This window comes from Oncorhynchus gorbuscha, linkage group LG17 (genome assembly GCF_021184085.1).
Source record: "Oncorhynchus gorbuscha isolate QuinsamMale2020 ecotype Even-year linkage group LG17, OgorEven_v1.0, whole genome shotgun sequence".
Lineage (NCBI taxonomy): Eukaryota > Metazoa > Chordata > Actinopteri > Salmoniformes > Salmonidae > Oncorhynchus > Oncorhynchus gorbuscha.
The window spans coordinates 33,663,768-33,679,697 of NC_060189.1; the positions used below are offsets into that span (position 1 = coordinate 33,663,768).

Here is a 15,930-nt window from a genome sequence, read left to right on the forward strand (position 1 = left end):
GTTAGCACGATCAATTCACCTAGCTAACTAGCTGCAGAAAAGGCATGAACCCACCACATAGCTTGTTCTTAATATCAGTCCATAGGCTACCAGAGTGAGGACAGACATTTTTCGGAATAAACGTGGTGAGTGAAACACTTTTGAAATAGCACACTTCCTACCCGGTATCTTATTCGGCCGCTATACAACTTTGTATGCGTTTGTTGGCAACCTTGTTATTTACGAAGTTTTTGGAACAGATTCCTTTTGGAACCTTCCACAAATTATACCCACTCTTTGTCTCTCCGTCTGTACAAACATAACATAATAGTACAATACAGTTCATGCAATAATATTGATATACGTAACTAACTATTGCAGAAGTACTTGCATTTAACCACCATAATTATCTAGCTATAAGCTAGAATTTGACATACAGTATTTGGGAGACAAGCTAACACGTTAGAAACGCAGCAAATCTAGCTAGTAAATATATTTGTAGTTAACTAGCTAGTTACTTACAAAAAGCTGTTGAATAAAGTATTGCAATGACAATTCGATGAAAGACAGGTTGACAAAAGCTTCGTTCGTTGACAGCGGTGCTAAACAGTTTTAGTTTCTAGGGACTTGGTGTACACACGTCACTAACGTGACGTTAATGTGTGCGCTGGAAAAACAATACTGTGAGCATTTTCATTCATATTCTCAGCACCAGAGGGAGTCCTTGACCCACAGTTTAGTAACATTGATTTTGGGGGAAAATACATAGTTTTTTATTATTTCATGTTATTTCAATGATAGACATTGGTGATGAAACATGATATTGAATGTTTGCCCAATTCTGACGACAGACACCCATTTAAAAAGAAAACATTTTGCCTTGACAAGAAACCTAGTAGACGCATTAATTGCCATAGAGGTTATTCAGTCCTCATTCAGTGTTATATGTTAGGCCTACATAAAGTAATTGCAGTTTCATTAACATGGATACCACAGGTGTGAAATCCTACTATTACTCTTACTTCTTACAGTAAGCCTACAGCCCACAGCCATACTCTCTCATTGAGGTTGGGTGGGCGTGTAACAACATGTCTGGTCTTGTGTGGTTTCCTCATGAATAGATAAACACACACCCACACCCTCTGATTAACATGTAGAAAAACTATACCACTGGCAATAGCATACACTCCTCTTCACTCACTCCTCACACACCTGGGGCAGGTAGGCTAGGCTGTTTGCACTCTGTAGTTTTCCAGGTGACAACAGGCTTAGCCCTTGATCAGGTTTGACAGGATTTCTGAAGTGGAGCAGGGAGCTAGCTACTTGATAGAATCTTCCAGCTGTGTTTGTTCTGCTGTAATATTTCCATATTCATATTCCAGGTAAGGTCTACTTTAAGAAACACATGCCTTAACTATATTATCTTAGGGAAATTGGGGTAAATAAACTTTAAAATTCTGAAAACTGGAGGTAGGCCTACCACAGTATACGCTCTGTGCAATATAACCACTCCTGTTTTCATACCTGTATGTTTATAATCTCTACACATTAGGTGTTCTATACTCAAGGTGCTTAAACATGTCTTTAACAATAATAATACATTTTATTTGACAGATGCCTTTCAGGACACTCGAGGATACCATCCTTTAGCAGTACATAAAATCAAATACATCAATCAATGGTGTCATTTAAAGTAATACGGTTTAACACTCGTTAACACTTACACTGACTAATACATGTCTTACAAGAGTAAAGATGCTACAATAACTATGGTCGGAGTGTTGACTTGAACACTTTGTAAAAAAAAAAAAGACATTTGTTCTATTGTTACACCGTCTGTTCAGTGAATGTTGCTTGTTTAGACTAATGTTGATTAGAGCCCGGTGATGTGTTTTGAATGTAGAGAGAACATACTTTTGCTTTCTACACATTTAAATGACAATTTACTGGCAAGTACTGTTGTTGCAAAGACTTCAGTAATAATAAATCTTTCAATCAAATATAATCATGATCTGGAATACTGAATACTTGTCAAATAGTCTCTAACAGTTAATAGTCTGAGTGGATGTTGGAGGCATACAATACAGTGGAATAGTTGTACATCATTACTGACATTATGGAAAAGTAGGCGTTCCATTTGACATTTCTCTAAGGCCTATAGTTTCAAAATTGATTGCTGTGCTTCGGAGCGCTAAAAGCATCTAGAGCTGATAAATCCTATCAGAAGGTAGATTAGTTTAATCTCCATGGACTAATTATTTTTGATGTAACACAAAAACTGATACACATACCATATCCCATTTAGATGTAGTTTTATTTAGGCTTCCAATTCATGATGGATGAAATGATGTGTCAAGAATACAATTCACTCATTTCTTTTCATCAAGAGTTTTAGATTAAATATACTTCCTGTATTGTAAATGGGGTGTGGTTTCTTCATTTAGTGACCTTGTTTCCTAGACTGCTTTGTGTTAGAGTCACAAAGTAGCAAGCGAGAGCTAATGTCATCACCAATGCCATCATAGTCTATTTTACAGCACTGAAAAGGATGGACGATTGGCTGTGTCAGTGTCTTTGTGGCCAGGTTAAGTCTATATATCTAATTGATGATAGACGGATTGTAACCCTGTGTTTGACCATTTTGCCTTGTGACTGACTTCTGACTCTCTCTGTGTTCATGGTGCCTGTGTTGACAGTCTGCAGGGATGAACTGGTCAGCACTGGAGAGCCTCCTTAGCGGGGTCAACAAGTACTCCACAGTGTTCGGCCGTGTGTGGCTGTCCATGGTATTTGTGTTTCGTGTCATGGTGTTCGTGGTGGCCGCCCAGCCCGTGTGGGGAGACGAGAACAAGGACTTTGTGTGCAATACCAGGCAGCCCGGCTGCACCAACGTCTGCTACGACAGCATCTTCCCCATCTCACACATCCGCCTGTGGGCCCTACAGCTCATTTTCGTCACCTGTCCCTCTCTCATGGTGGTGGCGCACGTCAAGTACCGCGAGGGGAAGGATTCAAAGTATACTGCCCAACACCAGGGCTCTCACCTGTACGCCAACCCAGGGAAGAAACGTGGAGGCCTGTGGTGGACCTACCTGGTCAGCCTGATTTTCAAGGCCGGGTTTGATGTAGCCTTCCTCTACATTCTCTACTATATCTACCATGGGTATGACATGCCACGTCTCTCCAAGTGTGCCCTGGAGCCTTGCCCCAACACAGTGGACTGCTACATCTCCAGGCCCACGGAGAAGAAGATCTTCACCATCTTCATGGTGGTCTCCTCAGTACTCTGCGTCTTCATGTGCATACTGGAGATGTTCTATCTGGTGGGCATGCGCTTACAGAAGGTGCTCAAAGTATGGAAGGCCAACGAGAGACTGCTCTTTGCTGAGCGGCATAAGGTCACCAACATTGCTCTGCCGAGGTCATCGTACATCAGGGTAGATCCAACTATTGGGAGCCAGCAGAACATCAACAGACAGAAGAAGGCAGAGGAGGCTGCTGCCACAGGCCTGTAGCCCTGATCTGTATGATTTTGGTGCATATTGGGACTGTGCAAGAATCATGAAGAACAGAAGGACCTTACACAGGAATAAGAAGCTTTATAAATGGACTCCTACATGTACAGATAACTGTGGTGTGTGTCTGCTTGTGGTTCGTTGTGTTTTTTGTTTACTTTGTTTGTTTACTTCTGTTGCCGTTTGTTTACATAGCTTACAATTGTTCATCTATTTTTTTATGTTTCAGCACTGTAGCACTAATTATTTAGTACTTACATGATATTATGTCTTAGTCATATTTTTTGTTTTAGCCACTTCCTTGACTTGAAGAGTATTTCAAATCCCCAACCTAGTCAAGATAGAATTATATTACAGAACATCAACGTACATTTTAAATAGCTTTCCCAATATTTAACATCCAGAGATTTAAGGGTTTATAGTAAAATGGCTAAATAAAATACAGACTTTTTGCACAGTAATGTTTTATAAATGTTTAATATTCAAGAACCGTGTGAATTTTTGTCTTTACTTTAAATTCTTTACAGATCACTTATCGATCTTGTATTTCGGGAAGTAAAAGTCTGTATGCGTGAAATAAATTATTGTATTTTTAAAGATTGAACATATACATGTTCAATATATTAAGGCACAGTCCAGAACCTCTATGTAGAGTGCTAGGATTTGATTTGGGACCAGGCATTAGTAGTAGGCTAGGTCAGGTCTAGTCCCCAATGAAAATCACAGTATAGAATATCAGAATATTAATATTCAATTGAATATTTATTATGCTCATGACTCAGAGTCCGATGGCCATAACAAACGCCATGACTCCTACTCCGTTATTCTGAAATGTGCAACGCTCACCTCACTCACTCAGAACACTATTTAAATCACTTCTAACTCTTCATCCAAACAGTATTTGCATTGCCACCACAAACAACTCACGACTACTTTTCTTACTGCACGCGAACATGATTCAAAGACAACAACCTTTATACAATTCACAAAGCTACCGCAATTTTTACACATTCAAAGGTTACAACAACAATCGTTAGAAATATAAATTCAAAAGCTCTACTTTTTCTGAACCCGTCTTTTTACTCTCTCTCTCTCTCTCTTTCTCTCTTGCAGGTTCTATCCCCCCGACTGTGTTCTGGAGCCACATTCCACACTGCTTCTGTCTCTCTCGCTTTCTCGCTCAGCTAAAGCACCTTTTAAAATAGCACACTACATCAGCAGCACAGCATAGTGCCCGCCTGCCCAGAACATTAGCATTTACATAACATTATACATAAGCGGCACCTTTTGAACTTTTACTTGTACTTCCCTCCTACCATTCTATCTATCCATTATCCTCAGCCTCTCTCCCTCACTCTCGAGTTCTATTCTTCCCTTTGTCATCTAACCACAATAACACTTTCCTCTTGTGCTTTCTCGTTGCCACTTACACAGCTTATTGTCCCTCATTCATTTATGGCGGAATCTTCCTATTATTCAAACATAAATTGACATAAGCTGATAAGTAAGAGCGAGGATGTCAGATGTGGCATAATATCAGTGTTTTTTGCTTTTCTTCTCAGTCAATCTGACCAGCTAGTAATGGCAGATATTCTGCTGCATGATTCACCCACTCAGCTACACCCACGCATGCAGCGTCCTAGCTGGCTACATTTCACACATACATACAGTACAATCAAGAACACAGACAGCATGCACTCCCACACACTCCCCTGTCAAACAATGCAGGACCACATATTTTATTTGAGCAAAATCTACAGAAAAGATAAATATGTTTAGTCTGAAATATGTTCACATCTGTATTCCCCAATGATAATAACGATGATGAGACATAGATGTGGTGAGTGTCAGTTTGTTTGTGCTAAAATGCCGACTCCCTGTCATGCCAAACATGTTTGGCTTGACAGTAACAACAAATCAAATTGTATTGGTTGTGTACATATATTTTACAGATGTAATCGCAGGTGCAGTGAAATGCTTATGTTTGTAGCTCCAACAGTGCAGTATACACTATACAGTTGAAGTCAGAAGTTTACATACACGTGGGTTGGAGTCATTAAAACTAATTTTTCAACCATTCCACAAATTTCTTGTTAACGAACTTTCGTTTTGGCAAGTAGGTTTCTTTGTGCATGACACAAGTCATTTTTACAACAATTGTTACAGATAGATTATTTCACTTATAACACTGTATTACAATTCCAGTGGGTCAGAAGTTTACATACACTAAGTTGACTGTGCCTTTAAACAGCTTAGAAAATTCACGAAAATTATTGAATGGCTTTAGAAGCTTCTGATAGGTTAATTGACATCATTTGAGTCAATTGGAGGTGTACCTGTGGATGTATGTCAAGGCCTACCTTCAAACTCACTGCCTCTTTGCTTGACATCATGGGAAAATCAAAATAAATCAGCCAAGACCTCCACAAGTCAACTTAGTGTATTGTAGACCTCCACAAGTCTGGTTCATCATTGGGAGCAATTTCCAAATACCTGAAGGTACCACGTTCATCTGTACAAACAATAGTACGCAAGTATAAACACCATGGGACCACGCAGCCATCATACCGCTCAGGAAGGAGATGAGTTCTGTCTCCTAGAGATGAAAGTACTTTGGTGCGACAAGTGCAAATCGATCCCAGAACAACAGCAAAGGACCTTGTGAAGATGCTGGAGGAAACAGGTAATATTGTATCTATATCCACAGTAAAACAAGTCCTATATCGACATAACCTGAAAGGGCACTCAGCAAGGAAGAAGCCACTGCTCCAAAACCGCCATAAAAAAGCCAGACTATGGTTTGCAAATGCACATGGGGACAAAGTTTGCACTTTTTGGAGAAATGTTCTCTGGTCTGCTGAAACAAAAATAGAACTGTTTGGCCATTATGAAAATTTGTTATGTTTGGAGAAAGCCAAAGAACACCATCCCAACCGTGAACCATGGAGGTGGCAGCATCATGTTGTGGGGGTGTTTTGCTGCAGGAGGGACTGGTGCACTTCACAAAATAGATGACATAATGAGGTAGGAAAATTATGTGGATATATTGAAGCAACATCTCAAGACATCAGTCAGGAGGTTAAAGCTTGGTCGAAAATGGGTCCAAATGGACAATGACCCCAAGTATACTTCCAAAGTTGTGGCAAAATGGCTTAAGGACAACAAAGTCAGGGTATTGGAGTGGCCATCACAAAGCCCTGACCTCAATCCTATAGACATTTGTGGGCAAAACTGAAAAAGCATGTGCGACCCAGGAGGCCTACAAACCTGACTCAGTTGCACCAGCTCTGTCATGAGGAATGGGCCAAAATTAACCCAACTTATTGTGGGAAGCTTGTGGAAGGCTACCCAAAACGTTTGACCCAAGTTAAACAATTTATAGGCAAGGCTACCAAATGCTAATTGAGTGTATGTAAACTTCTGACCCACTGGGAATGTGATGAAAGAAATAAAGGCTGAATTAAATCATTCTCTCTACTATTATTCTGACATTTCACATTCTTAAAATAAAGTGGTGATCCTAACTGACCTAAGACAGGAAATGTTTACTTGGATGAAATGTCAGGAATTGTGAAAAACTGAGTTTAAATGTATTTGGCTAAGGTGTATGTAAACTTCCGACTTCAACTAAATATACGAAAGTATGTGGACGCCCCTTCAAGTTAGAGGATTCGGATATTTCAGCCACACCCGTTGCTGACAGTTGCATACAATCGAGCACACAGCCATGCAATCTCGATAGACAAACATTGGCATCAGAATGGCCTTACTGAAGAGCTCAGTGACTTTCAACAAGACACAGTCATATGATATCATCTATCCAACAAGTCCGTTTGTCAAATTTCTGCCCTGCTAGAGTTGCCCCGGTCAACTGTAAGTGCTGTTATTGTGAAGTGGAAACGGCTGTTTTTCTTGGTTCGGGCTTGGCCCTTTAGTTCCAGTGAAGGGAAATCTTAACACTACAGCATACAATTACATTCTAGATGATTCTCTGCTTCCAACTTTGTGGCAACAGTTTGGGGAAGGCCCTTTCTTGTTTCAGCATGACAATGCCCCCGTGCACAAAGCGAGGTCCATACAGAAATGGCTTGTCAAGATCAGTGTGGAAGAACTTGACTTGCCTGCACAGAGCCCTGACCTCAACCCCATCGAACACCTTTGGGATGAATTGGAACGCCGACTGCGGGCCAGGGCTAATCGCCCAACATCAGTGCCCGACCTCACTTATGCTCTTGTAGCTGAATTGAAGCAAGTCCCCACAGCAATGTTCCAACATCTAGTGGAAAGCCTTCCCAGAAGAGTGGAGGCTGTTATAGCAGCAAAGGGGCAACCAACTTGATATTAATGCCCATGAATTTGGAATGAGATGTTCAACGAGCAAACTTCTGCCATCTAGTAGTGTCCCTAACAATACACACAAATCCCCCCCAAAAATGTAAAGAAAGAAACTTTGAAATATCAGAACGAGCAATGTCAAAGTTCAGAATATAAATATACTGTATATGTATATAATCGTGTGTATAGACAGTATGGCTAGTATATGAATAGGAAAAATGTGTACAGCAGAAGTTATATAGGATGAGCCTTGACTTAAATACAGCATACGGACCGCTTGACTTTTTCCACATATTCTTATTCTAAAATGGATAACATGTATTTTTTTCCTCAGCAATCTACACACAATACCACACAATGACAAATCAAAAACAGAACAGAAATACCTTATTTACATAAGTATTCAGACTCTTTGTTATGATACTCAAAATTGAGCTCAGGTGCATCCTGTTTCTGTTGATCATCCTTGAGATGTTTCCACAACTTGATCGCAGTCCACCTGTGGAAAATTCAATTGATTGGACATTTGGAAAGACACACACCTGTCTATATAAGGTCCCACAGTTGACAGTGCTTGTCAGAGCAAAAACCAAGCCATGAGGTCGAAGGAATTGTCTGTAGAGCTCCAAGACAGGATTGTGTCAAGGCACAGATCTGGGGAAGGGTACCAAAAAATGTCTGCATCATTGAAGGTCCCTAATAACACAATGGCCTCCATCAATCTTAATTGAAAGAAGTTTGGAACCACCAAGACTCTTCCTTGAGCTGGCCGTCTGGCCAAACTGAGCAATCGGGGGAGAAGGGGCTTGGTCAGGGAGGTGACCAAAAACCCGATGTTCATTCTGACAGAACTCTAGAGTTCCTCTTTGGAGATGGGAGAAACCTTCCAGAAGGACAACCATATCTGCAGCACTCCACCAATCAGGCATTTAAAGTAGCGTGACCAGACGAAAGCCACTCCTCAGTAAATGGACAGCCCGATTGGAGTTTCCCAAAAGACACTTAAAGGCTCTCAGACCATAAGAAACAAGATTATCTCGTCTAATGAAACCAAGATTGAACTCTTTGGCCTGAATGCCAACAAGCGTCACGTCTGGAGGAAACCTGGCACCATCCCTACAGTGAAGCATGTTGGTGGCAGCATCATGCTGAGGGAATCTTTTTCAGCGGCAGGGACTGGGAGACTAATCAGGATTGAGGGAAAGATGAATGGAGAAAATACAGAGAGATCCTTGATAAAAACCTGCTCCAGTGTGCTCAGGACCTCAGACTGGGGCTTAGGTTCACCTTCCAACAAGATGACGCTAAGCACACAGCCAAGACAACACAGGAGTGGCTTCGGGACAAGTCTCTGAATGTCCTTGAGTGGCCCAGCAGGAGCCCGGACTTGAACCCGATCTAACATCTCTGGAGAGACCTGAAAATAGCTGTGTAGCAACTCTCCCCATCCAACCTGACAGAGCGTGAGAAGATCTGCAGAGAAGAATGTGAGAAACTTCCCAAATACAGGTGTGCCAAATTTGTAGCGTCATACCCAAGAAGACTCAAGGCTGTAACCGCTGCCAAAGGTGCTTCAACAAAGTATTAATATTAAGTAAAGGGTCTGAATACTTTATTTTGTATTTTTAATACATTTGAAAAAAAACATGTTTTTGCTTTGTCAACAATTTCATCTATTTTAGAATAAGGCTGTAACGTAACAACGTGGAAAAAGTCAAGGGGTCTGAAAACTTTCCGAATGTACTGTATACCTATGAAGTGGGTAAAACAGAATGTAAACATATCAAAGTGTTCAATGACTACGTACATAGGGCAGCAGGGTAGAGTACCGGGTGGTAGTAACAGTGACTAAGTTCAGGGCAGGGTACTGGGCGAAAGCCAGCTAGTGGTCACTGTTTCACAGTCTGATGACCTGGCGATAGAAGCTGTTTATCGGTCTCTCTATCCAGGCTTTGATGCACCTGTACGGTTTCCGCCTTCTAGATGGTAGTGGGGTGAACAGACCATGGCTCGGGTGGCTGAGGTCCTTGATGATCTTCTAGATGGTAACGGGGTGAAGAGGACGTGGCTGAGGTCCTTGATGATCTTTTAGATGGTAGCGGGTGAACAGACCATTGCTTGGGTGGCTGAGGTCCTTGATGATCGTCTTGGCCTTCCTGTGACACCGGGCTCTGTAGATGTCCCGGAGGGCGGGCAAACTTGATGATTGAGTAGTCATGGGTGAACAGGGAGTACAGAATAGGGCTGAGTACGCACCCTTGTGGGGGCAATGGAGTTGGCAAGAGCACAAACAGATCTGGGACCAGGCTAATATATAATTAATATTCACAATAATAATCTTCAGCGGAATCAATAAATTATGCAATAACATCGTCTGGTGTGTCTGAAGTACCCCGAAGAAACAATCTGCATGCCACTGAGAGATCGTCATAGCATGAACCAGCCGCTAAAACAAAAGGTAGATGTCATCTGTGTCATTCAATGCTCCAGAGCTCAATATCAACTGTGACACTTACTTGGGTTAGGGTAAGCAGCAAAAATGTTTCTTTCTGCAAAAAAAAAAAAAAAAAAAACTGTGGCGCATATAGTGAGTGACACAGCAATGGTTTTGGGAGATTAGTCACCCAGACACACTGTGGGGATGATGAAAGACCACTGATGTACTACAAACCTGGGTACTAGTCTGTTTGTGCTATCATGCTCAGACACAAACACAACAGTTCGTCTGTCAGCCTCCTCAGATAATGTGTGTATTGATTCTCATGTGAAATATAGCTGACAATTTAGCTATCAATTACGACAGCCCCCCACCACACACACACCTACTGCCACCTCTCTGGCCTTGTTCACAATGATCTAATTAATTTGGACAGAAATAGACTGAGCCCTACATTTCTGCAAAAACAGTTCGGCCTTGGATATACCTACGATGTAATACACAGAAGTCACAGTTTCTATTTTATAGGAAAATAAAAAATATAAGACAGATGAAGAGCACAAGTAAAAATTGAAACAGACAAAATGCTGAAAATCTACTGGAAGGGGATGGCCAACCGTTACACTAGTAAAATAAAAATGTTTGAAAAAAATAGTGGGGCTTACTTTTCCCAATAGACGAAATTCAGGTAACACAGTTAAAATGTTTATTTTCACATTTATGCATTTCAACAAGTCCTCATAATTGCACACAAAAGCTTTTACAATAGATCCCTCCATACGCATCACTTAGTATTATTCACCATCAAAAACTAAGCAAGGTAGGCTACTGTAGATCAATAGTTAATTTCATCAAGACATCTTCAGGATTTCATAGCTTTACAATGCTAAATTAAGTTCAGAGCACGTTACTATATATTTGGCAATGATCAAATATACCACATTCACTCATAATTTTCATACAACAACCAATCAACACTTTTCATGAATTAAATATATAAACAAATGTGTCGCTTAAATTCAGAACCTTTCATTCAAACAATCAGAACAAACAAATACTGTAGATGAAAATCCAACATAATGTCCATATCAATCAACTTGACAAAGCATATATATGTGTAACTTATGTGATGCAACAAAAAATACATTAAATAAAAACTGTAGGAGAATTCTTACATTTTGCTCATATGGTAATACAAATCGATGAATGAATTAAGCTGTTATTAAGGTAGCATTTACTGGGACTATCTTTACTGAAATTAAGCATAGATACCATAGTATATGACAGAAATTGGTAATTGTGTTAACCTAAAAACTCATTTGTAATTTAATCAAAACAAATGGTGTCATAATTAATGTGAGATCAACAACTATGAGGCAGACTCCCTATGGTTGTATCCCAAAAATGGGGAATAGGGCGCCATTTGAGATGCAGACAGTGTCTCTCCTCTCACACCTCTGTGTGGGTTGAGGAGTGTGAAGAGGATGAAGAGGAAGATGAAGAGGACAACGTGTCTTTTTTACTCGTCTGACGAGTTGAACCTTCAGCGGCCCTGAACTGCCAGGTAACCTTCCTCGGTTGCTCGGTTACAGGGACTGGAACTTCCTCCGTCACTGGCTCGGTCACTGGCTTCACTTCCTCACAGAATAGATAAGACAACACCTCCTGCTCTAGCTCCTTCCACAAATCCCATGTTGGTTGTTTGATTGGTTTAGATTTAGCCTTAGGACCAGACTCAGACTCATCAGAATCCCAGTCACTGTCTCCAACCATGGAGCCGAGTACAAAGTCCACTCCGGACCCGCTGTCATCAGAGGAGTCAGACTCCTTGGAACTACCAAGGAAAGAAGAGTGGCCTTCTGTTGCGAGCCGGTGACACTCAGGACCTGCTAGGTAAACAAAGCTATCTGTTGAGAGGAAGTCACTTTCCTCAATGTTGGGGCAGAGGTGTTTGGAGAGGGAGGTTGGGGGTGTAGACTCAGTCAGAGAAGGGAGAGAGGGGTGCTCCTTCTGTGCTGATGAGACAGCAGGGGGCACAGACACAGCCAGGTATACAAAACTATCTGTAGTAACGAACGGATCCAGGTCACTGCTGTCCAGGCCTGATTTATTCTGTGGTATCTCATGTCTGGAGGGGGATAAGGGGAGTGGGGAGTCAATGCCAGAAATGATTTGAACACTCTTGTTCCTCTGTTTCAATTCTGCCTGGTCAGGCCCTTCGTTGCTGGTGGACTGCAACTCACCCATTTCGGTTTCTTTCATCAAAGGTGATTCTTCCTCAAACCCATGCCCCTCACAGTGAGAGGAGCTCTTTAAGAGTGATGGGTAGCACCACTGGAGCTCTGTGCTCTCCTCCCTCCCCCAGTCTTTAAATGCCACCTCGTCTTTATCCTGGTCCAAAGATGTGTTGCTCCCCAAGTCTGACTCAGTCAAGGGTCTGTCACTACCATCCGAGGCATTGTCCTCCTGGCTGGTCTGACTGGGGTTTGACATGAAGACTCCACTTGAGTCTGACTCCAAGGTCAGGTTGGAATCAGGCGAACCATCTTCCTTGAGATTTTTTGTCGTCCCTGTTGAACACCCAATGGCAAGGAGTTCCAGGCGGGGTTGGGTACTGATCTGCTTAGGTTCAGAGACCCTTACAGAAACAACAGATTGCTCCACTGTGAGCTGTGAAGCTTTCTTTCTCAGAGAATCTGTCAGACATTGTTGTGCCACAAGTTCACTCTCTACTTCCTTGGCCCTTCTCTCCAGCTCCAGGAGGGAGAGTTCAGAAGCAGCACTAGAGGGCGGGTGAGATCCTCCAAACCCAGAAGGGGGTTTGAGCAGAGGCCAGTGCCTCAGAGAGCCAGTGTAAGACTCTGTGTCCCCCCAGCCTTCATCCCACAGTGTGTTCACCATACCGAGCACTATGTCCCACTCCTCCACCTCCTCCCCCTCTGCACCACCACATCCTGCTCCACCCTCCTCCTCCTTGCTTTCTGGATCTCCCTCCGTCACACTTGACTCGGCACCATCACTGCTTCTACATTCTGGCTCCTCTCCTTCTTCCCCTTCCTTCTCTTGTTTCTGGAGAGGTTTTTTTGCAGAGTAGACCCTCCAATTTTCCAGGTTTTGCTCCTTCAAGGAGTAACCCACCCTACCTACCAATTTACCCTGGTGCTCAGAAAAAGGAGTGAGGCGAGGAAGATTTTTTCTCTCTATGGCACTAAGAACCACCAGGGAGGGCAGAGGGGGAAGAATAGGGAGGTTATGGAGTGCACCGCCTTGTCTAACAGTTCTCTTCCTTACAATCAGCCTGCGAGGCCAGGTGGATTCCATAGGCTGGGGGCTCACAGCATGAGCAGGAGCAGGTCCTGGGGAAATCTGATCGAGCATGAGGGGGGTAGTGTCACGGGTTGGCTCTGGGGAGAAGGGAGAATCATTGTCAATGGCTGAGTCCAGTGCCTTGGTCCTGGGCGTAAACCCAAAAACCCCAACATTCTCCTCTTGAGACATTGAGCCCACTGAGTGGGATACCTCCCTTTTTTTCTCAATCTCTACGCCATTCTCTTTCTTTCTTTCTCTTTCTCGATCTCTTTCTCCTATCCTTCTGAGATCCTCTTGAACACATTGGAGGGCCGTCACAGAGAGCTGGGAGAGAGGGGGTTTGGGAGGCGGGTGACGAGGCTGAGAGGGGGGTGATTCTTCGAAGATGAAGCTATGCTGCTGAAATGGCAGGGGTTTGGCTGGGGATAAGAACACAGGGGTGTGACAGCCTGAGGAGAGGGGTGACCCAGAGAAGGGTGAAATGAGAGGGGAGGTCATGCTGTGTTGTAGGTAGAGAGGATTTAAGAAATTCTTCTCCATTACATCACCAGATGATAGTTCTAGATGCTCAAGATTCTTGGGGGGTGTCAGGACTTTCCAGGACTGCCGGCAGTTGTCCCCTCTCTTGCCGATATCATGCTGGTGTTGATGTCTCTTGCCACTGGAAGAGGAAATTCCCTCAGGAGCTGACATCAAGGAGACACTGGGGGACACTGACCTGCCCCCAAACCCCCCTGGGGACCGGCTGCTCTGGCCAGCTTCAACCAGCTTTAGCTGGTCAAATATCACCCTTTCATCCAGCCTTCTACCTACCGAAGGTATGGGAGTCGTGGATCGTGATCGTGCCTCGAATGTGATCATGTCCACGCAGGCACCTGCTCCCACCCCTAGGTTGCCATTGCTGGAGAAGTTGTTGTCCTGGCCTCCCCTGGAGGTTATTGTGTTCTGAGCAGAGCCATGGTCAATATGTTCATTGATACACATTGTGTCGTAGATGGAGCGCTGGGGGATGTAACCGTCCTCATTATAGCCATCTCCGTCTACACTCTTCTCCAGGCAGCAGGAGCTCTGCCTGCAGCAACCCGGTCGACTAAGAGGCTTCCCCATAGTGTTCTTTCCACTACCAGCAAAAAAAGTGTTTTTTTCTTTCTTTTCTTAATAGTCCAAAAAGAGATCGTAATTAAAATATACTAGATACACGAGTTGCAGGGAGACAACTTAAAAATGTCTAAGATGCACGTCAGCTCATTCCTTTTGATCATGCAATAATCAACTGTAAATGAGAAATATTCAGATTGAGGAGTGTCATCTGTTAAATCTGTCAACAGTCTCCTCTCAATAATAACAGTAGAGCTTGGGAATTTATTTTTAGTCATACATACAGGAATATTCAAGAACAATTTTGCTCACTTCCTCTGACTGCAGCCAACAACACAAAAACAGAGGAATCTAATAGTTGCAGCTTCAAAAAATAACACGACTTCAACATCATGATGCCGGGTAACTCACTGCTCTCTCTGTGCTGGTCCATTCAGAACCCCCAAAGCATTTCTCATCGTCTATCTCTGCATTGGTTTCTCCTCATACTTGTCTCTGCCGTCATCAACTTCCATTGTGCCCATCAATAATGAAGTCAGTTGTCAAACACTTGTTATCGCCATAGCAGCTGATCAATACATCCCCTTTCTTGCTTTTGCTCCAAAATAAAGCATTTCTGAAATGAAGATATTCAGGTTTAGGAAACCATGTAAATCATCCTTGTCTGCTCACAGGCACTGATTATTTGACAAATATTTCAACACCAACGCAAACCGCCCCCCCTCCTCTCTCTCACGCTCTCCATCTCTCACACACACACCCAATTACAGAGTCCCCTCCCCCATGTGTCTAAGGCTGCTTCAGGGCTTAAGAGGTTTGGAGCTGTTAAAGACTAACTTTGCTTCTTCTTTCTCTCTCTCCGTCCCCTATTCTCTCCATTTAGGTTTGACCGCCATGGGTTTTGATTTCCTCTCCAGACAGAAATCAGCAGGGGAAAAACAGACATTTCTAAAGAGGTGAAAAGGACAGTCACAGCTTTGCGATCTCCATCTTATGTGACACTGACAGAATGATATCCTTCAAATTTCATCACTTGAAACCGATCAGAAAATGGTTTAGAAAACAAAACGCGTTGTTATACAACCAGTTTCAATGTGCTTGGCTGAGAGATGCAGGAGGATAAAAATTCAGCCTGCAGTTTGATCTTTTATCCATCTGCCTCCTCTCTCCCACACAAACTCTTCTTCGCGCAACACACTCAATCCCTCAGTACCACTTCTCTCAGTACATTCCCCTTTCCTCCCACTCATGCCCTTT

General features: G+C 42.8%; 1 protein-coding gene across 2 annotated transcripts; it reads left to right on the top strand.

Annotated features, from left to right (window-relative positions):
- On the top strand, nucleotides 1–4,095 carry LOC124001176 (gap junction beta-4 protein-like). Of its 2 annotated transcripts, none has more exons than XM_046307782.1 (2): nucleotides 1–125; nucleotides 2,676–4,095. In XM_046307782.1, the coding sequence occupies exon 2, from the start codon at nucleotides 2,685–2,687 to the stop codon at nucleotides 3,492–3,494; it is 810 nt and encodes a 269-aa protein (XP_046163738.1). In that variant the 5' UTR covers nucleotides 1–125; nucleotides 2,676–2,684; the 3' UTR covers nucleotides 3,495–4,095. The 2 variants fall into 2 exon arrangements, with proteins under 2 accessions (XP_046163738.1, XP_046163737.1); XM_046307781.1 differs by lacking the exon at nucleotides 1–125 and adding an exon at nucleotides 1,193–1,361.
- Nucleotides 4,096–15,930: the final 11,835 nt, after the last annotated feature.

Excerpts from the sequence above, each read along its gene's own strand:
- LOC124001176 (XM_046307782.1), top strand. The coding sequence starts at position 2,685 with ATGAACTGGTCAGCACTGGAGAGCCTCCTTAGCGGGGTCAACAAGTAC.